The sequence below is a fragment of the Tamandua tetradactyla genome, chromosome 7, assembly GCF_023851605.1.
Source record: "Tamandua tetradactyla isolate mTamTet1 chromosome 7, mTamTet1.pri, whole genome shotgun sequence".
NCBI classification, from domain to species: domain Eukaryota; kingdom Metazoa; phylum Chordata; class Mammalia; order Pilosa; family Myrmecophagidae; genus Tamandua; species Tamandua tetradactyla.
This window is the reverse complement of record NC_135333.1, coordinates 168,611,445-168,635,917: the sequence shown is the minus strand read 5'-3', so window position 1 is coordinate 168,635,917 and position 24,473 is coordinate 168,611,445. Positions and strand designations below refer to the sequence as shown.

At 52.3% G+C, this 24,473-nt stretch overlaps 2 protein-coding genes across 17 annotated transcripts in view; one reads left to right on the top strand and one right to left on the bottom strand.

The window, feature by feature from the left end:
* The window catches only part of LOC143642844 (ankyrin repeat and sterile alpha motif domain-containing protein 1B-like), a 44,682-nt gene extending 27,690 nt beyond the window's left edge, over positions 1-16,992 (top strand). The window contains exons 5-6 of one of the 4 annotated variants that reach the window (XM_077111735.1): positions 12,474-12,641; positions 16,730-16,992. In XM_077111735.1, coding sequence (XP_076967850.1) covers positions 12,474-12,641; positions 16,730-16,837 — 276 coding nt within the window. In that variant the 3' untranslated portion in view covers positions 16,838-16,992. Of the gene's footprint in view, positions 1-10,878; positions 11,656-12,473; positions 13,071-16,726 lie in introns of those variants that run through there. The other 3 variants (XM_077111734.1, XM_077111736.1, XM_077111733.1) reach the window with 3 other exon arrangements.
* LOC143642845 (uncharacterized) overlaps positions 1-24,473 on the bottom strand; it is a 92,774-nt gene that overhangs the window by 12,114 nt on the left and 56,187 nt on the right. For 8 of the 13 annotated variants that reach the window (XM_077111737.1, XM_077111741.1, XM_077111744.1 and 5 more), the window contains one exon: positions 19,037-22,751. In XM_077111737.1, the coding sequence (XP_076967852.1) occupies positions 19,340-20,005 (666 nt within the window). In that variant the 5' untranslated portion in view covers positions 20,006-22,751 and the 3' untranslated portion in view covers positions 19,037-19,339. Of the gene's footprint in view, positions 1-252; positions 380-19,036; positions 22,752-24,473 lie in introns of those variants that run through there. The other 5 variants (XR_013155946.1, XR_013155949.1, XR_013155947.1 and 2 more) reach the window with 2 other exon arrangements.

Sequence of the window (24,473 nt, the reverse complement as noted above, 5' to 3'; positions counted from 1 at the left end):
TATCTTATTTACACAGCTATTCTAGATTTCTCCATAACAGCGTTGAGGTGAGTAGATCAGAAAGGTTTTGTTGCATTCTCTGAGTATAGATTTGTTTTAAAAATCCGGGAGGGACCGCATGCAATCATTGTAAAATATGAGTATTTAAAAGTAGTATTAAAAGCCATGACTCTGCTTATTCTCACATCTCTTCTCTAGAAAGGACGTGTCTGCAGCCTTGGACATTTTTAGCCATCCTCATTTTTCTCTTACCTGCGGCTCCTCCCTGTTCTGTCTTCCGTGTGCACCATGTGGCGTGGTTGGGAGTGCGTGGGGAATGTCAGACCCGTGGTCCCTATGGACTCCTTCTTTCCTGGCTGAATGGGGGGCACGAGAGTATCTAAAATGGAGACACAAATGGCAAGATGCAGGGAGGCGTGGCTGGCAGGGTGGGAGACAGCATTCTGTGGTGCGCCACCATCAGCCTCGTCGCGGGGGGAGGGAAACACTGGAGGGGCCGCGTGGCTGGAATCAGAGGTAGGACCTGCCGGCTTCTGACTTCGGGCTTAGGCTCCGCTGTGGGTGTGTTTCTTGGTTTTTCCCATCAGTTGAATGAAATTAAAATGCCTGAGCCCTTCTTTAAACTCTGGGATTATTTCCACGGTGTAGTCTGAGGCTCCAGAAGAAAAGTCTTTTATGACTTATTTGCAGATGTTGTCCCACAAAGTGAGAACCTAAAGACGGGGAGGAACTTCATTCTAGCGGCCTCTGATGAGTGAATTAGGGTTGGCTGTGACGCTAGGCAGGGTCTCCTGTTCTGTCTCGCTTTTTTCACCTGAAAATGGCTCTCAACTTCTTTGATTATGATGCTGTGAAAACAAACGGCAGCAAAAGAAAATGTTCTAGTGCACAGAGCCCTTATGATGAAGCTCTAACACGTTCCCTCCCTGACTCTAACAGGTTCCCTCCCTCTTCTTCTGTGTACAAAGTAGCATCTTCATGTAGAGCAGAAGCCATTCTCTGACACCCTCCAGTAAGCAAAAGCCCGTTGGCATAGCCAAGGGCCGAAGGGATCAGCTTCTGAGACCAGGGAATGGCCCTGACCCCATAAAAAGGCTACTCTCCCAGTCCCCCTGCCCCATCCCATCCCCCAAAGGAATAAACAGACCAGCCCTGGCACCTCTCCATTGATGAAAATCAACTTAGCTAGGACTTAACTGAACCATAAGGCCAAAGATGGGTGGATATTCAGACAATGTCATCCCTCTTTTTTCTGTTTTTTTGTTGTTGTTATTTTGTTTTTGCTTTTTTATGAATGTTTTCAGTGCCTTAAATCTATCCCATGTATTGTAAAATTAGAAAGGAAGTAGGCATTCTGCAATGTTTTCACAGTTTGTTTTGCAGCAACATATATACATTTATTCATTAACCCTCCTCTCAAATAACTGAAAAGTCAGTATCATGTTTAAGAGTTAAGACTTTAGACTCAGCCTGGTATTGAGTCCCAGGTCAGCCGTTCGGGCTCATAGCTTGGACAAGAATGCCGTGAATCCCAGCCTCCCCATCTGGGACAGGAGCAGCCCTCCCCTCCAGTGGGAGCTGTAAGGACTGCATGAGTAATGCATCCCTACTTGCAGTCAGGCCCTGTGGGGCCTTAGGGCCCAGCGTTGGGTCTCTACCCTGTTCACTGCAGCAGTATTCCACTCCTGAGGCCAGATGCAAACGCGCTCCTCTCTTTATTGAGCGCTGCACTGGGCAAGGGCCGTCCCTGCTCCCAGGGACCTGCAGAGAGGAGCAGGAACCTGCAGTTACCATAAAAAGCGAGGCCCTGGGAGGTGGAGTGGGGCCGGCATCCAGGCAGGCAGGTCCTCCCGTTGGAGGGTGCCTGGACTGGAAGCCGAATGTTAAATTTGAGGGAGCATGCCAGAACATGACAGCTCGTTACTTCAATTCAGAACGGGGAATTCAGGGCATTGGGGTGGAGGGGAGGGGTGCCTCTGCAATACTCAATGAAAGAAGCATTTATATTTGCTGTTTCCTAAGATGAGGAAATGAACATGTCCATTTTAGCAAGAGAGCTCCAAGAGCACGGCTCAAAATGAAGGTTTTCTCTTTAATCTTCAGTTAACCCGGAAATCTGATGCTGTGCCCCATTTCCAAGGCATCACAACTTGGTGGAGGATTTACTGCAGTTTCCACTACGGTGGGGTAGGAAATAGAGGCTGAAATATAGCAGATCCCTTTCCAAGCAGCTCAGTAAAAACCGTTTGCCTTCTGCCTGGGAGCTGGTCCCTCCAGCGTGGGAGTCCCGGTGGCCTGTGGCTCTGTGACCACCCAAAGCACAGCTCGGAGAGGGCAGGTGACCACCAGGCACGAGTGGTCTCCAAGGAGCCCCCAGGATGTTTTCAGAACGCAAAGAATGATTTGGTGAGTGGGGTCCAGCCCCTTTCCCAGCCTGTCACTGAGCCAGGCGTGCTGTACGTGGGGCATGAAGCTGCATCACAGCCCACGCGGGAGAATGCTCCGCCGCCTTTCAAAGCATGTCTTTGAAGAACGATTAACAGCACGCAGAAACTGTGATATAATGTTACATGAAAAGACAACGTATGAAACTTCACATAAAATTCACACGGAAATATTCATACATATGTAAATGTATTTGCCTATATAAACAGTTGAAAAGACAATTTTACACCAAAATGTTAGCAGTGGTTACAGACATTCCAGTAGTGGAATTTTACTGGTTTTTATTTTCTTCTTTATTTTTCCATTCATTTCCAAAATTTTCTACATATGCCCCTGCTATAACTAAGGGGGGGAATTCATTTCATGACTTTTTCAGTTAGCTGAAATGAGCAGTAAATCATCTGTCTGCATTTTTCCCAATCCTGGTCCAGACAGGCACCTTAGGAGAATGCCTGATATTTACTTCTGAACACTGAAGGCACGTGACTGGGCAGCATTTATCTGCTAGAAATGCAATCTGTCAATATTTAATTTCTAGCTGGTAGAGTTCAGAGAACTAACAATAAGTAGAAATCAGGAAGATGTGAATGAGTTCTGCGAATATGCCCAGAGTATTCTCGAAGTTATTTTTGCTTCTGGACATGGATGAAGCAAGTCGCAGACTAGGCTTACTCCAGGTCATAAGAAATAAGAAGTACAAGCAAAATACAACCAAGAGAGAAATGCGCTTCTTTCTGGAGACCCCAGTGAGAGCCCGGATTGTAGGTACTACCCTTTGCCGTCCCCCTCCCTGCGGCATTGCCTGTGTTTGTTTCGCATTTGATTACCTGGTCTCCCTTGGGGAGAGAAGATGGAAGGAAAGAACTGGCTCTGACTATCCATTTTTGGTCTTGTCTTATCTTTAAGGCATAAATCACCTTATCTTCAGCACCTTCCAGACAGCTTCCTTTCCTTGATTAATCCAGCAAACACTGATCAAGTACCTCCCGTGTTCTAAACCTGGAGGTGCAAAGTCAAATGAGGGCCCTTGGGGAGCTCAGTCCACTGGGGCAACCACCCCAGATAGAGAAGAGCACAGCCTGTACCCTGCGGCCAGGAGTCTGGGCCAGGTGGCTGCAGCCCACCGAGGAGGTCACTAACCTACCTGGGGGTTGGGGAGGAAGTTAGAGAAGGCTCCTGGGGGATTCCATGGAGAAGCCAAGTCTTAAAGGTGCAGGTGGAAGATGGGAACTGGGTGTATTGCCATGAGCAAAGGCCATTTTATAGCAGACAAAACACTCGGCTGTTTGGGGGCTGGTTGTTGCTGAGCCCTTCGAGGTGGAGGTCAGCCCCTTGCCTGCACAGCACGAGCTGGTGGTGGTCAGGCTCGCCTCCTGGCCCACGGCAAGGGGTCACTGATGGACACGGCACCCACTGTCCTGGTCCGTGGCAGGGGGTCGCTGTTGGACACGGCACCCATGGTCTGTGCATCTCTAAGCTGTATCCTTAGCGGGCTGGGTAAAAGACACAGAGATGAGACAAACTTCCAGTCTGACCACCCTGAGCTCCAGGGTGGAGAAGGACCACCGGCCCCTGGGACCATCCCCTTCTCAGGGTTTCTTCCTCAGGGGCAGGGGGCGCTGTGGACACCAGGGTCTCTGATGGGCTCTGTTCACCACACTGGCCCAGCAGAGCCCTGAGGCTCCCCACCAGCTCCCTGCCCTGGACCCCAGGTCCGGCCCTTTCCGTGACTGTCTGCATCTTCACCCTGCTGCCCGGGAGAGCTCGCATAGGGAAGGGGAAGGAAAGCTCGGGGAGCACCTCTGCCGACCCACCGGGGGCATTTGTAATGTTGATGGCACATGAGCCAAAATATCCAGCCAAAATATCCGCGTCTGAACCTGCAGCTTCCCTGTCCTGCAGAACAAAACACATCAGTTCTTTCTCGGGTCACCAAAATGTGCTGGTGGCCTTTTGTGGATGCTAATGGGAAGCGCATCTGGGCGGATCAGGATGCTACTCTTACAGGCAGCCCCCCAGCCTGCGCCATGAGGCCCCTCCCCTCCCAGCTCTCTTCCTTTTTGTCATTTTCATCAGATGATGTGGGGGCTCGTGTCTGCCGGACCTTGTCAGCCATCCAGGCAGGAATGGGTTAAACTTCAGGAGCCCTCGAGTTAATGCTTAAGTAAACAAACAGATGTTCTGTATTCCATGCCTCATTCCATCAAGAATTTCAGCCTACAGGGAAAGGTCTGGTAAAACTAAAAATATAGGTACAGAAAAATCGGAAATAGGGGAAATACAGCCTAAAAGGTAGAAGAGCACCAAGGGAAGGGTTTTAACATCAATTCGCAGGCTGCCGAGTTCTGCATAATTATTAGAACTAAGCCACGAATTTGGTTCTGAGTTTCCTGGAAGTCAAAATAAATTGGGAAATAAGTATTACATATGTCATTTATTTTTTTAAGTAAAACGTATACTTTTTGTCTCCAAAAATAAAAGTCCATGAGATTTAAGTGTGATCATCCACCGTGTGGACTCGCCAAGTGGATCCCCCACCGTGTGGACTCAGCCAAGTGGATCCCCCGCCGTGTGGACTCAGCCAAGTGGATCCCCCGCCGTGTGGACTCAGCCAAGTGGATCCCCCGCCGTGTGGACTCAGCTAAGTGGATCCCCCGCCGTGTGGACTCAGCTAAGTGGATCCCCCGCCGTGTGGACTCAGCCAAGTGGATCCCCGGCCGTGTGGACTCAGCCAAGTGGATCCCCCGCCGTGTGGACTCAGCAAAGTGGATCCCCCGCCGTGTGGACTCAGCTAAGTGGATCCTCCGCCGTGTGGACTCAGCTAAGTGGATCCTCCGCCGTGTGGACTCAGCCAAGTGGATCCCCCGCCGTGTGGACTCAGCTAAGTGGATCCCCCGCCGTGTGGGCTCAGCCAAGTGGATCCCCCGCCGTGTGGACTCAGCAAAGTGGATCCCCCGCCGTGTGGACTCAGCTAAGTGGATCCCCCGCCGTGTGGACTCAGCTAAGTGGATCCCCCGCCGTGTGGACTCAGCTAAGTGGATCCCCCGCCGTGTGGACTCAGCTAACTGGATCCCCCGCCATGTGGACTCGCCAAGTGGATCCCCCGCCGTGTGGACTCAGCTAAGTGGATCCTCCGCCATGTGGACTCAGCTAAGTGGATCCCCCACCATGTGGACTCGCCAAACGGATCACCCGCTGCGACCCTGGAAAGCAGGGATCATGGTGGGTGCGCTGCAGGGCTTTCGAGGATTGGATCACCACGTGGAGTCCCCGCTGGTCCCTGGGGGGGGGGGGGTGAGCAGCACAGCGTGGCAGTTGTTCCACTTGCTTCTGCGCTGTCATGATGCTGAGAGGAAGTGTGTCAGCTCCTGGTCAAGGTCACAGGTGGTCTGGGGTGGGGCAGAGCCGAGGCCCAGCTTGGCTGCAGGATGGATGGACTGTGTGTCCACGAATGTCCACGTGCTGCATTTCTCCCAGCTGTGTCCACAGGAGACGGTCACGCTCTTTGCTCTGCCCTTGCAGCTGAGGTTAAGGGAAGAGTTGGGTATCTTAAATTTCAGCCAAGTAGAAGCAGTGTTGACAGCCAACGTGAACACTGAAGCACCTAAACAAAATGGGTGGCCCCATGGGTGACTGCCCCGCTGGGATGGGGAGGCCCTGGCAGCACCTGCAAAAAGGGCCCTGAATTTTCCTGGATTTTCCCTGGGAAACAGTTCCCAGCCCTCTTGGCTGAAGAATGAAAAGGCACTCCGGACCCCAGGGTGGTGCCAACAAAGGATAAATACAATTCTTTTGAACGAGAAGATTCTCTTTTGCTTTTGTGATCAAAATTGCAAAGCTCTCAAATGATTGCAAAAAAAAAAATTCATCCTCATTTGAATAAAATTCAAAGCAAAGTATAAACAAGACAATCACTTGCAATGCCAACACCTAGTTATAACTATTAACATTTATATATGTGGTAGTTAGATTCAGTTGTCAACTTGGCCAGGTGAAGGTGCATGGATCTGTTGCTGTGGACATAAGCCAATGGCACGTGAACCTCATCTGTTGCTGATTCCATCTGCAGTCGGCTAGGAGGTGTGCCTGCTGCAGTGAATGATGTTTGACTTAATTGGCTGGTGCTTAAATGAGAGAGCACAACATAGCACAGCCCAAGCAGCTCAGCACGCCTCATCTCAGCACTCGCAGCTCAGCCCAGGCCTTTGGAGATGCAGAAAGAAATCACCCCGGGGAAAGTTGCTGGAACCCAGAGGTCTGGAGAGAAGGCCAGCAGAGATTACCCTGTGCCTTCCCACATAAGAAAGAACCTCAGTTGAAAGTTAGCTGCCTTTCCTCTGAAGAACTAAGGAAATAAATCCCCTTTTATTAAAAGCCAATCTGTCTCTGGTGTATTGCATTCTGGCAGCTAGCAAACTAGAAATATATATATCACTCTTTTCTTTGTACATATATAGATACCATATGTGTGCATGTAAACATTTTTCAATACAGTTTTTTCAATTACTTACAATAGGTTTCACTGTTTCTGTTGTACAGTTCTTTGTTTTGCTTTTAAATCTTTAGTAACATGTATACGACCTACAATTTCCCCCTTTTAACCACATGAATATTTCAGTGCTGTTAATTACGCTCACAATGATGTGCTGCCATCACCATCTTCATTACCAAGAAGTTAGGATCAAGTCAAAAAGAAACTCTACAAATTCATGGGTTTTCTAAAGAATATTTTACTCACTTTTATGTACATTCTAAACAGAAAAAAATAACAATGGAAATAATTAGGACAGTTATCAAAAGCTATCCTCTAAGAAAGACAAAACACAAATTTAGGCATACAAAGACGTTCTATGTTTTGAACTTTTAAATTTTTTAACTTTTTACTGTAGAAATATATACAACTCAAAATTTCCCATTTTAAGGACATCTTTAAATCAATCAAAACATAATTCTACTACAATGAAAATGTCTACATTGTAGAGAAAGAAAGAAATCATAAAATCCTTTTATGGTGCTACTATTTGACTGATACTATACAGTTTTAAATCAATTTTTTTTAAATGACTCAATTGTCATTTTAAATGACTGCCTAGTGCTTCACTGGGGTGGATTTATGCAATATGTTTTATTTAATCAGTCCCCTAATAGTGAAAATTTTAAACAATGCTGTAATGAATATCCTTCCACATATGTCATCAAATCCTTGTGCCTAAAAGATTTTCAAACTGGGAGTTTCAAGCTCAGAACACTCTATTCATACCCCCATCAATGGAAGGTAATGGCTGGGTGGTCCAAGCCTTTCCTGACTAGCCTGCAGGCTGGGGTGCAGGTTTTCCGGGACCTATTCATGGATTGCTGGTTTGGGCCTCAGAAAGTAGGATGCAGGGATGCTTGGGGCCATCACTTTGTCCCTCCTAGGGCCTCTTGCACCTCAGGGGACCGAGGACTTCCTTCCCCTCATCAGGTGGTGAGCGCTGCTGAGCCCTCGCCAGGAGCCAGGTGGGGACCAGGGACCAGGGAGAGCCCTGACGCATGGAGGGAGCTCAGGAAACACAGCGACGGGGCAGCTTCAGGTCAGGCTCACCTGCACATGGCTCAAGTTTTCAAGAGTAAAACACGCTCTCCACCCCCTGGTTACATTTAGGATCTACCCTCGAGACACGGTGGTACTCCTTGGGTCCCTCTAATGTAGCAATTCTTTTTTTTTTTTTTTTTTTTTTTTTTTAATGTAGCAATTCTTAATTCATGTATCAAGATCCCTGTTGATAGTGGTTAGAATGCCCACCTTTCATGTGGGAGACCCAGGTTCAATTCCCCGACCATGCACCCCTCAAAAAAAAAAAAGATCCCTGATGAGAAGGAAAGGGGAGGGCTTTTAAAAACCAGGAATTCCCCTTCCCAGAGATGGGCAGTCCAACCTATTGGGTTGGACTCTGCCTCTGTCGGCAGAGCAGGCCACGGGCCGGGGTCCCCTGTCTTGGTGGCTTGTGTCAAATCATAAGGGGCTCCCTCCCGGCTGCTGCTGTGAGACCCGGGCAAACTCCCGGGCCTTTCGAACCCCCCTCCCAACTTCATCACTTAATTTTCTAAACATTTTTTAACAGTTTGCAAAAGTCTTTTACTGTAGCTCAAGTCTAGTTTTAAGGTGTGGTGGGTTCGAATCAGAGCTCAGCCAGCGGCTGGATTCGTAAGCAAATTATTTAACCTTTTTGAGCCTTAATTATGTCATATGCAAAACAGGAATAATAATCAACCTAGGATTATTAGGTCGTTGTTGTTAGGAGTAAATGAAATAGTCCATGCAGAGCATTTAGCATGGTGCATGCCACACAGAAAGTAACAAATGTTAGCTGGTGTTATCGGTAGTTTAAATATTAGTGATTCTCATAACATTCTAGTGAAGTGGATACTGCAGGTTATCCCCATTTTACAATAAGAAATCTGAGGCTCAGAGCATGCCCCCTTTCTCCAATCAGTCCCCCACCTCTACCAAACATGCGTGCGCACACACACTCTCTACCTTCTTTCATTGCTGGGCTAAGCCAGAAAATACACAAAGCCAATTGCTACAATGAGTGTGATTCTAGGCAAGAGACCCACGCTGGGCAGTCTATGGTAAGCCACCGTCGGTGCTTACAGGGTTTGAGAGAGAGGAGGTAATGCCGGTGAAGCTAAACGAGTTTGAATTAGAACCTGAGGCAAGTCGAGATGTGGGCGTGCTGGTAAGGGCTCCCCGCACTGTGGCTGGCGCGCCGTGGCATGGGTGCCGGGACCCCCACGCTGGCTGTGAGACCGGTGGCCGCCAAGAACTGTTCCCATGTCCAGCACAGCCCCTCGGCAACGGTTCCTCCGCTGCCTGGAAGGGTCCCATCGCCTGATACCTCGTGGGGTTCCGCTTCCCTGTCGTCGTGTAGCAAACTGTCCACAATGTCGTGGCATAAGTGTCCTTTTTATTGTGTGTGCTGGGACAGCTGCACGCGGGGCGCCACGCCCGGCTCCACGCCATACGCCACGCGGTGGTGCCCGCGACTGGGCGGCTTCCGGCTCGGCCAGGGCGGGGATGCGGGACCAGCTGCTTCTCTCCAGGCAGAACCAGCCAGCGCGTCCTCCCAGCGCAGTGACCTCGGGCTGCCGCGCGTCCCACCGTGACCGGTTTCCCCGGCAGGCGTTTTCCAGGCGCCTCGGGCAGAAGCGGCCGGACTTGTTACCATCGCACCTCTGAAGGCCCCGCAGACTGGTCTGCCCATCCTCCTGGGCCCGCGAGTCGCTGGGAGTGACCCAGCAGCCACCGGGACCCGCGCGGCACTGGCAGAACTGATTCAGCCTCTGCGGACAGCGCCCACGGCAGCCTCTGGACACAGGCGCCCGCCCGCGGCAGGAGGAAACCCGGGCTTGGCGACCCGGCTGCCACTCAGACCGCAGCTCTGCCGCTCGGCAGGGCAGGGGTGTCCAGCTGGGTGGGTGGGACAGCATCGGCAGGCACAGGCCCGTCGGGTGCCCGGGGGGCTCGGGCCCTCAGCTGTGTGATGGACTTAATGACCCCTCCTGCACCTGATCATGCTGAGCCCTAAAGGAAATGCCATGGCGCAGTGCTTGCCCTGTGCCAGACCCCCTGTGTTCTCACTCTTCGCAGCAGCTGCAGGAGTGACTGGTACTGTCGCCGTCCTGTGTGCCCAAGCGTACCCACGCCCCCACTCATTCGGCAGATTCCTACTGAGTGTCTCAGTAGGTCACTGAGGGGTGGCGTGATATAGACGGAGGCCAGCTGAGCCTTCACCTGCGCATGTGGCATCTCTTAACCCCCGAGCAGCAGCTAGTGTCATGGGGACAGGCACACTGGGCTTGGGAGCAAGCAGCAGTGTGTCACCTGAGCCTCTTGGAAATGGCACTGCCTTTTCCATCTTTTTCTGGTAAAATCTCCTGCTCTCCTCTCATTTTAAATAGCAGGGATGTTCCAGGAGATGGGGAGGAGATGAACCTGCAAATGGGGCTCCTCTTTGTCCAGGTGGTGTGTGTGTCCTGAGGCCCCCCGGGGAGCTGTCCCCCAGCCTGCAGGTGCCTCTCGGCCACCACGTGCGTCTCTCTGACCTCCAGCTCCAGTCCCTTGGGTGCTAGGGTGGCAGAAAGCATGGGAAAGATAGCAATGGCCACCTCTAACTATTAGTAAAGGAAGGGTGCAGTAAAACATTCTGAAGTAGAGTGGGAAGCAGCGTGTTAGAATCCGACCCAGCCAGGCCCTCTGCCAGGGAAACTCGGTCCCACAGTTGGTCTCTGTGTCTCCCTTGAGCAGCTTCCTAACACTCCGAATGCATTTAAAGTGAAAAGGCAGAGCTTCCAACCCATCACCCTGAAGACCCTTTTAGGCTTCCCATGATAGTCACGTGAAAAGTCGCACCCACCCAAAATGAGCATCTTTGACTTTCACCTGAAGACGCTGGAGCTTAAGTAAATCTCACTTTCAGCGACGGGTTTTTAGGTTAATGATGACAGGCGTTCCCCCTCTTAAAGCGCCACTGTCGGCACATCTAAGGGCTGCGCGTTCTAGAATCCCTGAGTCTCTCGCCCGATGCCTGCCCTTACCCGTCTCCCACCCGGAGCACCGAGGTCGGCTTCCTCTCGCTGGCCTGTGGGCCCCAGCACCCCCCACCCCCGTGACGTGAAGCAGAGGAGAGCCCGCGGCCCCACGTGGGCACTGGGGCGGGGGGCGGGGGGTCAGCCTGAGCCCAAGCGTGGGCAGCAGAAGGCTCGGTCCCCTCTGGGCAGTGACGGCCGAGACATCACCCCCACCCCGCCCTCCTCCGCTGGCACCTGCTGGAGCGTCACTAGCCGACTAGGCCGACTCACCTCGGAGGCACACACAGGCGCAGTGTTCGCTGCCGGAGGTGCTGGGCCGGCTGTGTGTCTCCAACAAGCAGCATCTGTCCTCTCGGCCATTATGGCATAACACGTGGCTCGGAGGACACACACGCGTCCTTTGTCAAACCCCGTCTCCGTCCCCGCGGCGTTTTCCCCACTTGAGTGTAAGCGCCGATGCTCCCCGCCCGTTGCTCTGAAATGTGACCGCGCCCGAAACCGGGGGCCTCTTCGTGCGGCCTCCAAGGACGAAGGCCATCCTGCGTCCCCCTGTCCCCCTTGCCAAGGGGGAGCAAGGCCACTGAGCGTGGGAGGTGCTCCCGGGAAGGCCCGGGCCGCGTGGGGATGAGGCCGGAGGTGGGCGGAGGGCACGGGTGCGACGGCAGCACACGCAGAGCGGGCGGCTGTGACTCCGTGGCTTCGAAAAACCGCGAACAGACGTTGTCGAGCCACTCAGCCCCGTCCCCGTCCCCCGCTGCCGCGCTGCGTTTGGGACCGTTGTCCTGGAGGCGCGGCGGTGGCCGGAGTGCAGCCGATCGCTGTGCCCGGGCGGGGCTGCGGGGGGCTGCGGGGAGCCGCGGGGCAGGAGAGGCGACAGGAGCGCCAGGCGGCACCGCGAGGGCAGGGCGGAGGGAGCGACCGAGGAAAAGCACCTCCTCCCGGCGCCGCTGGGCGTGGCGTGCGCGGTCCGAGTCTCCTGCCTCCTGCTGACCTGACGATAAAACAGGGAGTTGCCGGGGGACAGGGGCAGAGCCTCGGGGAGCAGACGGCTGAGCGGCCGGCGTGCAGCTCGCCGCGGTGACGGCCACCAGGGCGTGTCCCTCGGCCTGAGTGAGGCTGTGACGCGCGCCGTAGGTGTCCACCGAGGCTCAGACGTGGCAGGCCGAAGGGTCCGGGCTTCCCAGGAGCACCTCCCGCGCTCAGTGTGGGGGTCCCCCCAATCCCCGCGGCCAGAAGGGACCCCTGCCCTTCCGTGGCCTCGGGAGCCGACCGTGAGGGAGCTGGTCTCAGGTGGGCCCTGCTCCGGGCTGTGGCCGATGGCACGTGTGTGGCCTCGAGGGCCCGTCCGCGTGGGCGAGCTCTCATCCAGGGCGGTGCCGGGTCCTCGGCGGCTCGCCCACCCCCACCCCGTGCTCCTCAGCTGCTGTAACACGCGCCTTCTCTGCTTCTTGCAGAACTTGGCCTACGAGATCATCCTAACGCTGGGACAGGCATTCGAGGTGGCCTACCAGCTAGCGCTGCAGGCAAGGAAAGGGGGACACTCCTCTACACTTCCAGAGAGCTTCGAGAACAAACCCTCCAAGCCCATCCCCAAGCCCCGCGTTAGCATCCGCAAGTCGGTGGTAAGTAGGAAGGGAGCGGGTGTTCTGGAACCCGTGAGCGGGAGTGACGCCAGCGGCTGGCCCGGCCCCTGGGGGGTATGGGGGCCAGTCAGTCTTGGGCTTGCCCCTCCTGGTCTTTCTCTCACCCCCACCCCCGCCCAACGTGTGCCCCTCACCATCTTGGCTTCTGCAAAGCCCAGGGGCACGGCTGCCCCAACCTGGGGGTCCAGAGAAACCCCCACTTCCCTTACTCTCCCTTGCTGCTGCCCAGGAGAGGGTACACAGTTCAGCCACTGGTCCTGGTGAATTTTTCCTGGAGGTCTAGGAGAGCTTGGGAGCAGCATCCCCTGAGGCTGTGATGGCCATGCCATCCAGGCACAACTTCTCACAGCCTGTGGCCTAGAGGGAGGTTCACAGAGGTTCACAGTGAGGTTGAGGCTCAGAGCCAGCTTGGTAGGATAGTTTATGGGCTGTGTGCAGGCCCCAGGTGCTGTGTGCAAGCTGTGTGAGCTGCGTGCAGACCTCGTGTGCTGTGTTTGAGCTGTGCGTTTTGTGCAGGTCCTGGGAGCTGTATGCAGGCCCCATGTGCTGTGTGCAATCTGTGTGCCATGTGCAGGCCCCATGAGCTGTGTGCGGGCCCTGTGTGCTGTATGCAAGCTGTGTGTTTTGTCAGGCCCCATGAGCTGTGTGCAAGCTGTGTGCTGTGTGCAGGCCCCATGTGCTATGTGCAGACCCCATGTGCTGTGTGCAGGCCCCATGCTGTGTGCAGGCCCCGTGTGCTGTATGGGGGCCCTGTGAGCTCTGTGCAGGCCCTGTGTGCTGTGTGCAGGCTGTGTGAGCTGCGTGCAGACCCCGTGTGATGTGTGTGAGCTATGTGTTTTGTGCAGGTCCTGGGAGCTGTATGCAGGCCCCATGTGCTGTGTGCAATCTGTGTGCCATGTGCAGGCCCCATGAGCTGTGTGCGGGCCCTGTGTGCTGTATGCAAGCTGTGTTTTCTCAGGCCCCATGAGCTGTGTGCAGGCCCCATGTGCTGTATGCAAGCTGTGTTTTGTCAGGCCCCATGAGCTGTGTGCAGGCCCCATGAGCTGTGTGTAAGCCCCATGTCCTGTGTGCAAGCTGTGTGCTGTGTGCAGGCCCCATGTGCTATGTGCAGGCCTCGTGTGCTGTATGGGGGCCCTGTGAGCTCTGTGCAGGCCCTGTGTGCTGTGTGCAGGCTGTGTGAGCTGTGTGTAGACCCCGTGTGCTGTGTGCAAGCTGTGTTTTGTTTTCAGGCCCTGTGAGCTGTGTGCAGGCCCCGTGTGTTGTATGCAGGCCCAGAGAGCTGCATGCAGACCCCTTGTGCTGCGTGCAAGCTGTGTGTGCTATGTGCAGGCCCCATGAGTTCTGTGAAGGCCCCATGTGCTGTGTGCAAGCTGTGTGTGCTATATGTAGGCCCATGAGCTCTGTGCAGGCCCCATGTGCTATGTGCAGGCCCTGTGAGCTGTATGCAGGCCCCTGAGCTGTGTGCAGGCCCTGTGTGCAACCCCATGTGCTGTGTGAGCTATGTGCAGACACCGTGTGCAGTGTGCAAGCTGTGTCTGCCGTGTACAGGCCCCATGTGCTGTATGCAGGCCCCGTGAGCTGTGTGCAGGCCGTGTGTGCTGTGTGCAGGCCCAGAGAGCTATGAGCAGGCCCTGCATGTGCTGTGTGCAAGCTGTGTTTGCTGTGTACAGGCCCCATGTGCTGTGTGCAGGCCCTGTGTGTGTGTGCAGGCCCCAGCAAGCTGTCCCACTGTGACAGGTGCTCTCTGTGGCAGCAGAGGCCTCATGCAGGGTAGTGATGTTCAGAAGGTGCAGCCCCTCCCCCTCCTCATCTGCCTTCTTCCTGGAATTTCCTTCCTGCACTCCCACACGCCCTGCAGACATCCTGCCCTCACCAGCTCCCATGACTCCAGAGCAGCCTTCTCTGGTGGTGGCAATACCCAGAAGTTGGAAGGTTCCCAGCCAGCTTCCATCTGGCTTCTGCTCTGGCTGCTATGCTGCCTCCTGGAAACGCTGGGAGTCAGGCAGACAGAGCCAGCCGGACTGCACTGCTCCCAGCCTTGCACCCTTCCCGGAGTACCTCCCTCCTCCTTCCATCCCCTGGGCTTGGGGGAGGAGGAATCTTTTGTATTCGCACAGAGGCCCCTCCCACTGTGAAGCATGTGGCATTTTGTTTACAATCTGCTTTTTTGGCCCTGAGTCCCATCAGAGTACATGGCAGCTTCTGCATACAACCTCTGGCCTCTCTGTTCCTTGCCAGCCCAATTTCAGGGTTCTTCTCCTCCACGCTCCGTCAGCCACTCATGCCGTGCCCACGCCAGTGCCACTGTCATCACCCCTAATCGTGCCTTGTCTGAAGAGCTTTATTTCAGACCTGGCGCCCTGAGCCCCTGGCTGACCACCTCAGCACCCAGCCTACCCCTCTGGCCCCCAGTTCCCCCTCCCTAGCCCTTACCCACCCCCAGAACTCTAGACCTAGGTGTTTGATTTCCTCTTTAACACCTCCATTTGATAGGTAACAGACATGTGAGACTTAATACGTCCAGAACACAATTCTTGATTTTCCCCTTAAAGCTGCTTCTGGCTCCATGTTGCCCGTCTGGGTGAATGGGAAAGTAAATGGGACATTCGCCAAGTCAGAAGCGCAGAAGTCATCCCTGATTCCTGGCTCCTCCTCCCCCCTGTGTCTGGTCCTTCAGCAAAGCCCTGCGCCCCACCCCGGGAGCATCTCTCAGACCCACCCACCCTCCTCGATCCCACTGTCAGGCCTTGAGTCCAAGCGGCCACCACCACCCCCAGCGGGCCCCACCGTGCTCCCCTGCAGTCGTCTCGGCACGCAGCACACAGAGCCATCTCCCCAGGACATGAATCAGGTGGTGACACCTTCACAAAGCCCAGCCCCTCCTCTCCCCCCAACGCAAAGCTCAGCCCCTCCTCTCCCCCCCACGCAAAGCCCAGCCCCTCCTCTCCCCCACACGCAAAGCTCAGCCCCTCCTCTCCCCCACACGCAAAGCTCAGCCCCTCCTATCCCCCCCACGCAAAGCTGAGCCCTTCCCAAGGCCTTGTCCCACGTGTCCCCACCCGGACCCCCATCCCCTGGGTGTCTGCCGTTCGGGCCTCCGACAAGGGGCCCTCCTCACACCGAAACCCGAGTGCATTCCCGGCCCCACTCAGCCAGCAGCGTGCCCACAGCTGTTTTACCGCCAGCAGGGCCTGCCCGAGCAGGGCCCGGTGGGTGCTCGTGAGCAGATAAAGGGGGGCTGTGGGTGGGCCAGGCAGGTATCTCTGTGAACGAGGAGGCCGCTGGAATGTTCGGTGTTTGGGGAATGACCCCGTGGCCTCCTGTCCTGGTTTCCAGTGTGGCCTGGGTGAGTCTCTGTCCGCAGGCGCGTCCGTCTCACTTGACTCTGATCCCCACAGATTCTTCCGGAAGTGCATGAAGGCAGGGAGAGTATATTCATCTCCGAGCCTGCCCTGGGAAATGGGAAATATACCGAAAAGAATACGGTCCACCTTTCCCTGACCCCAGATCTTGCCCCCCTCAGCAGGGTCAGAGTCCCTTTTCCCTTGGCTCCAGTTGGCTTGTTGAGAATCAGTCAGTGGCCCCTAAAAATGCATGAAGCCCCCCCCACAGCTGTGCGAGATTCATTTAAAACAGGCTAGAAGGCAGGGGCCAGGAAGGACAGAGAGGAGTACCTCTCTGGGACTGGGTGAGGACTTGGGGTTTTATTCGGGGGGGTGATGGAAACCCCTGGAGGGCCCAGAGCCCAGTCACCTCCTCCAGGAAGCCTCCCAGGCCTATTGCCCTGGACCGCCGGATCCTGCCGGCTCACAGACCCCCTCTCCTACCCCCCATCTCGCTTCTGTCCCCCACCTGGTTGGTGCCCCGAGGGCAGGAGCTGTGTCCCCGTCGCCATGGTCACATATGGTGCCTTGCGCAGCGCCTTCTTTGCACACGGCCTGTGGGCAATACGCGTGTGTCCGAGAGCGCGCACGAGGCCCCGCCTGCCCCGCGCCCCACCAGGCCACCGCGTGCGTGCGCCCCACGGCCACCGCATAACAGGCATCAGCCTTTCTGTTTTAAAGCAGATCGACCCCTCTGAGCAAAAGACTCTGGCCAATCTGCCGTGGATCGTGGAGCCAGGACAGGAGGCCAAAAGGGGGATTAATACCAAGTATGAGACGACGATTTTCTGATGCTCGCCCGCCCTCGCCTCGCGGTGCCTTGCACGCCCAGAGGTCCCGGAGCAGGTTCCTCCGGCCTCGCCCCCCGCGGGAGGAAGGCTGCTCTGCCGGCGCGGCCTGGGCACGGCCCGAGGCCGCGGCCCACCCCGGGGGAGGTGCGTCCTGCACCAGTGACAGCTGACGCCACCGAGGCTTCCCCGCCGCGCGTCCTGGGAGACGCGGGTGCGGTGCCCCCCCACCCCACCCCGGCACTTCTGGGGGCTGCCCCGGCCCCTGCTTCGCTTTATTTGGGGAGAATGAGGGGGTCTCCAATACTGCCTACACATAGTACCACCCCGGATCTATTTTTCACGGTCAGCCGTTTTGAAGATAACATCCGGCCAGAACTGTCCCACAAAGCATCTGTGAAATCATCTTATCACCGAGTACCGTTTAATGCAAAAAGAGAAAAAGCTGTCCCCATGATTGCCGAGAAATTCTGTATGCCAATTTCTATATTTGTGGATTTTATATGTGATTGACTCTATCAGATAAAGAAAACCTTTAAATCTAACGGTGAATTCAAAATTTAAGAATGATTTAGAAAAAGGATTTATTATACACAGAGAAATGCGTCTTGTATTAAATATTTTTATTAAAAGAATGTTTCGTCAATGCATTGACAGGAAGACTAGGTTGTTTGTGAAGGATGTTCTGGGCTTCATTTCGAATAATTTCTATTGCTCCTTCCAAGAGGGCTGGCCTGCCAGAGGGGCAAGTGGGCGTGAAGCCGAAAGTGCTGACGCAGCAGTAAAGCGTACAGTGATTGTTTTTTTAATCTTCACAGTGTTTTAAAGAACACGGTTGAAAAAAATAACCTAGGGCTCCTGCTGTCGAGATTTCTGTCATGGAAACCTTGTTTGAGAAAGGTGTTAATAAAATTCTATTGTAAAAATTTTTTTTCTAGAAAAATACAAAAAAAAAAAGAGAGAGAAGAAATTCCAAAGTAATAAAAGTCTTTTCTTGCAAAAACAAAAAGAAAACTAAATGTTTGCTTACTATTTGATTAAATAAAATTTACTTACATTTCTTTAAGGTATTTTAATTTTTTTAATGTCTCTGTGGAGTATTTGTATGATACCATAATGTATATTTATGTAGAATCAAATTATATAAACTACCAAGATCATTATAGAAAAAAATAACATTTTACTGTATATTGTTCTAACCGATCACATTGTGAATCATTTTGAAGTTCATTATAGCGATATTGATAAATTGTGGGATCGTCTTAATGTTTTTTTATTAACTAATAATTATTTTGAACCTGAGATTATCAGTTACAGCCATCAGATGGTGAGTTTTGAAGGATAATCAAGTTTATTTCAAACTGACAAATGTGTATGGTTTTAGTTCAGTGTTGAAAAATTTTAAAACAATATTAAATCACTTGAAAGGAACAGTTCCTTGTAGATATATTTTGCCTATTCACTGTTGATATGTATGTAGTACATTGAGAGTAAAATGACACTAAAATATGGAACCAAAAGAAATTATATAGGAGCAAAGTAAATAGTAACTTCGCTGAAACAGATACTGTAAGAATTCGAGAGTTTTGCCACGCAAAGGAGGACTCCAAGAGACGTTCTCTCATGCAACATGCAAGGGGTTTATTTACCACACATGCGTGGGGCTCACTGAACACGCAGGAACAGAGAGCCCCTCGCCTGGGTTTGGGGAAGCTTTTTAATGGGGAGGAGGAAGGGGGTGGGGTCGAGCATGGGTCACAGGTGCTGCTTCATGCAAGAAGCAGGTAACGATCATTTTCACAACAAGCATTTCTGGTGCAAGGAGTCATGGGGGTTGGGGGAGGCAGATAACCACCCTGGAAGGTCCCGAGTTGTTTTTCTTAGCCTGATGGGGCCCATAACTCTTTCCTTTACAATCCTTAACTCACACCAAATGCATAGTAGTGAATATAAAATGACACAAATCCTTTTGCTAGATATTTCTATCATTCAGAAGCTAAAATACATGTAAATAGCTAAATTAGGCAAGAAAAGTTAGCTACTGCTAAGTTTTATAAAATCCTTCTTTACATAAGAAAAGTTAGCTACTGTTAAGCTTTATAAAATCCTTCTTTATATTAGAAAAGTTAGCTACTGTTAAGCTTTATAAAATCCTTCTTTACCTAAGAAAAGTTAGCTACTGTTAAGCTTTATAAAATCCTTCTTTACCTAAGAAAAGTTAGCTACTGTTAAGCTTTATAAAATCCTTCTTTACCTAAGAAAAGTTAGCTACTGTTAAGCTTTATAAAATCCTTCTTTACAATACAAATGTGTAAATATGCTTGGGCTTCCAGTTATACATTTTGTAATTTTTGTCATTATTTACATCCTATGAAAAAGCACACAAAATAAAACAGAAGTTGTGCAGCCGCTGGGGCTCGGCATGGTTCTGTGAGCCCCTCCCACCTCCGCTTCGGAGCAGAAGCAAAAGACCCCGATTTCTCAGTGTCCAGAGGTACGGGACTTCCTAATTGGCAAGATCATGGAGAAAATGTGCTCCACTTCCAAGTTCAGCCAGTCTGACACAAGCTGGCTTTGGGAGCTTGAATTGCAGCCAGAAAGCTCCATGTCTTTGTTTAATTACCATGGGCTCTAAGGAGGGGATGCCCGAAACAGACATTTCTAAAAGGCCCACAAAAGGGTTTGTTTTCTCCGAACAACATCGATGGTGTGTTTGGGAAATCACGGTCGGCGGAGTCAGCGGCCCCCTCCTTTCCCTGGAGCCCGGCCGAGTGGGCGCGGCTCCCACGTGCTTCCCTTGGCCCCCAGGAGAGGTTGGCCCGCAGCTGGCTGTGACCGTGGGGGGCCCTGTCCGCAGGCCCCGGCGGGCAGAGGGCGGGCTCGACCCCGGGAGACCCGGGCGGGAGGACCTGGGCCTTGCAGGGGGCCGCTCGGGGCTGCCCCGGCCCCTGTGCTCCTTTGCTGAGCTCGGGGAGACGAGCTGGAGCACGCGCTTGTGCCTGTCGCTTCTGGTCCCAACACCAAGCCAATGGCACGCTCTAGCTGGGCTGATGAAAGAGGGTTTGATCAACAGGTGATTTGTGCCCCTGGGGGCATAGGGGAGGGGATCAGAGGGGCCGAGCAGTGTCCCCTGGCCGCCCTCGGGAGCATCAGGAGGAGGGGGCTGTGGCATCACTGTCCACCCCCCACCGCATGTTATCTGAACCCCACGGGCAGCCACAGGGCAGGGGGCCCGTTGCAGCCCCCAGACCACAGCAGGGTCCAGCAAAGGTGGGGTACTGGGGGGGCTGCCAGCAGAGAGCCGGCTCGGCACCGAGAAGGGATTTACAGCCACTTTCCTTGAACAGAGAGCCGGCACACATGGATAGCTACGAGAATGCAGTGGGGGCTGGGGGCCCTGAATGCTATTATCATTCAGTAAAGGGCTCGATTCAATTACGCCATTGAATTCTGTCCCTTATTTCCTACATTATCCTATGATAAGTTCGGGTGAGTGAACTCTCTGAAAAGTATGCCTGGTTAATTCAACAATAAGTCATGGAAGTGGTTTTTCTCAAAACGTAGCAGCAGGTTTTCCACCGAGATGCTTGGGAATATTGCAGGTGTATATAACGTTATATACAATGGAACAGGAGTCAGGCTTAAATAAAGAACACACGGCCAGACTCTCAAGAAAAATCAATAAAGATTCACACTTGGACCCCATATAACATTGCTCCTAAGCTCGACACAGAAAGAAGTGAAAATCTGATAAGCGGTCTAGTCTCCAAATCTTACTTCTGTGGAATTGGAACATGACTATATTCAGAAGTCTACATGGAATAAAGCCTTTTTTTGAAAGACATTAAAATTTTAAGTTCTCTTTTTATATAGGCAAGTCACAGAGTATGTTTCTTATGACAAGCAAAGTCTGAAAGCTAGAAACACATTCTCTCACAGATCGGGTCATCAGGTAGCTCAGGTTCTGCCTGTGGCAAGGCTGCCGACACTCCCCCTCCGTGTCCTCTCCCTGTAGGCACAGGAACCCGAGCACATGCCTGCCCCGGTCGCCGAGCCCTGCTTCCCACAGAAACCACAGCCGGAGCGGGCTGGCTTGGACTGGGAATCGGCTTAGGCCTGTTGCCCAGTCACCACCTGCACACTGTGTGATTCCATTAGTCCCCACCAGCCCGAACCCATTTTGGTGGTGGAATTAACCCTAAGGCTCTGGTGCTGACCTGGGAATGCCAGTCCTGCTGACCTGTTTCCTGTCTTCCTCATCTCAAGTCCAGCTATTACCCTCTGTGTGTAACTCATGAGGAATTATAGCTACATGTTATGTATCATCACAAGTTTTTCTCTCTCTCCAAAACCACAGAGACCTACGTGTGTAAAATATCTGCATGGGCATTTATTTCATTTCCAAGAGGGGCTCATGGAGGTAAAGACTTCTGCATACATCAGTCTAAACTAGAGAGTCTCTAGTTCACAGCCCCAGTGGGGAATCCCCAGCGGAAGGTGGCAGGTGGCAGGGGCTGTTACTTGGTTTAGACAGCAGAGAAGCACGGGGGTCAGGTGACAGACTTCATAGGCACGGAGAAGCGAATGGGCAGCTCAGAGTCCTGCCATTTAGGACATCGCTAAGCTGTGTCGCGTTTGCCACACTACGAGCAAACTGAGGTGGAGTCAGCGCTTAGGACCCAAGCCAGCACACAACCTGGCAATAAACACCATACAAAGCAATCCGTATTCCATACCCAATTTTATTGTCCTCTGCATGTCTCAGGGCCTCAATCAAGCATCCCAACAGCTGCTCCCGGGGAGCCGGGTATGCGCAGGCATCTCTCCTTGGTAAGTGGCAATAAAACACGTGGTGAGAGAATTCAAGGAGCCTCCAAGTAAGAAGCAACATCAGCTGTTTCCTGACATTTGAGAGGCTGATTTCTTTCCACTTCTCACAAATGCATGCTCAGTTTTCTGAGAGAAAAAAATAAATCCCAACGTGGTCATTGTTGAGACAGGGGAGATGGAGGGAGAAGAAAGACCCACAAGGAAATTCAGGAATTCCATCTTAGCAGGCCATTTCTGGGGTGTGGCTCTATGGGGGTTTGGGGTTTGGGGTGGGGGTCCTCAAATGCCTTCAGGGCCGAGCAGGTGATATAAATGAAGGGATGAGACCCAGGCCGACCACCAAGCACCTGCCTCTTCTGGGGGTGGAAGGGGGGTTAAGGGCTACTCGGTTCCAGCTGCGTGTTGCCAGGCAGAAAGGAAGATCCTGTGTTGACAGATTTTTAAGAAATCTGGAATCTTACATAGAATCACATGATTTTGAAATGTTGGCCACAAATTCAGAATTTAAAAAAATAAGTTGTGGGGCCACAGTGGCTCAGCAGGCAGAGTTCTTGCCTGCCATACCTGAGACCTGGGTTCGATTCCCGGTGCCTGCCCATGCAGAAAAAAAAAATTATATATATAAAAATAAATAAATAATAAGTTGTGAGCCAAACAAAACCCATCTGCAGTCTGGGTGTGGTCCATACCTCACTTATTTGTGAAGTCTTTTTGTATTTTTATGGACTGCTGGGATTCCATAAAGTTTTGACCACCTGACAGCTGTATGTGCAGTTACTTGTCAGAAGGGGAGCAGTGTGCTGCTGGCTAAGTGGAGAAGGCAGAGATGCAGGGATTACACCAGGTAGCATATGGTAATATCAATTAGGAATTGAATTCAGGACTAGTAGCAAAGACTGGAAACAGCAGTGTCTTAAACAAGCAAGAGGTTGAATTTTCTTTTTTGTAACAAGAGGTTAGAATAGCAGCTCCATAATTTTCAGCAAAATCACAAACTCCTTCTGTAGTTCCATTCTGCCATCCTTAGCATATGGCTTCCAGCTGCAGTCTCATGTTCTATAATTCTGCAGGACCATCCGCCATTGCATCTGCATTCCAGACAGGAAGGAAGAAAAAGGATAGGAAGGTTCAAGCAGCTCCTACCCCCAAGAGCATAACGTTCTTTTTTTTCTTTTGTATGTTGTATGGTGGGGTCACATTTCATTCTTTTTCCATGTGAGTCTCCCCTTATTGCAGCACCATTTGATGGATTTTTGTTTGCTTGCTTGATTTAGGGAGTACATGGGCTGGGAATTGAACCTGGGTCTCCCTCATGGCAGGTGAGAATTCTACCACTGAACTATCAGTGCATCCCAAGTACAACATCCTTTTAAGAGCTCTCTTGAAAGCTCTGCCCCACCACTTCCACTTACATCTCACTGGCCACCCCTACATAGAAGGTTGGAAAATGAAGCTGCTGCTGCTGCTGCTATTTTTAGCTAAGCACACTGCAGCCTCCAACAATATGGAGATCGTTAGTGGGGAAAGGGAGGAGACCAGATATTGGGGAGGCCACTAGCAGTGCCTGCCACAGCGGAGTTCACAGCACTAGGTAAAAGGTGAAAACACACACACGTAGGTGAGACACTTGGACAGAGAAAGCAGCAACTGTAGGAGGAGCTGATAATAACTTTGGCAGAGCTGCTCTATAAATTAGCTAAAACACCAAGCAGTCAAGATGCCCTGTGGCTGTGTTAATGCGCCTACCAAACACCTGTGCCACCCAGCAACACCCTGAGAGTATCACAGGCCGGGCAGGTGTGAAACAGCGTGTGCATAAGCAGGTAGCAGTGAGTGCAGGTGGCTGGGGGGATGCCAGCAGGGTCAGCAGTGCTTGGTCTGCCATCAGGGACAGACACGGAGGTTGCCAGTTCCCAATCTCAGCTGCACATTTGGGAACTTTAAAAAATACTGATACCCGGTCCCATCTCCAGAGCTTCTGAATTAATTGATCTGGGGTGACATCTGATTTGGGGGAGTTTAAGTCCCCCAGATAATTCTAGGTGCGGCAAAGTGTGAGAAGCTTCGCTGCTGGGTGGATCAGGCTCTGCAGATCCTTTGAGAAGCTGGGCAGCCCACACCAGAAGCTCCCTGGGGAGAAGAGCACAGAGGGAACTAAACCATTTGCGAAGGTCGCACGGCTGGAAGGTTAGTGCCACCAGGATGTGAGCTTAGAGCCGCCTGGCAGCCAGAGCCATGCAGTTACCCTAAGCCACCAGCCCAAGCAGCAAGTCCAAGGTCATCACCGCCTCACTCCCAAGCCTCAAGGGGAAGCAGGCCTTCCTTGCTAGAGGAGGTCCGCTCCTGAGAACCACAGCGGGGAGGAGGTGGAGAGGCATGCCCAGGAGAGGTGTGTTCCATGAAGCAGCAGCAGCAGGGGCCCAGTTTGCAAACCTGATACCTTGGGTGGCACAGAAATGGGGGATTTTAACTACAAAAGTCATCATGATGCTGTTTATTAAGACTTGTGTCTGACACTTAACATATTTTTCTTGTCAGGATTTTTCACATCAAAACCTGCATAGTAGGTGCTGCATTTCTTTTCTGACAAATGAGGAAACTGAGGTTCTAGGTTGCACTTTTCAAATGGAAGGAAAAAATAGGGAGAGGAAATCATGGTGACAGAAGAAAGCACTTGAATCCACTAACCTGAGATTTGCCACTAATATGAAATAACCCCCTTAAGAATTTCAAGGGCTGCCACCTTCCCTGCTCAACAGGCTTGAATCATCTGAGATGTGCTCAAGTCTCAGCCACCAGAGCCAGGGGAG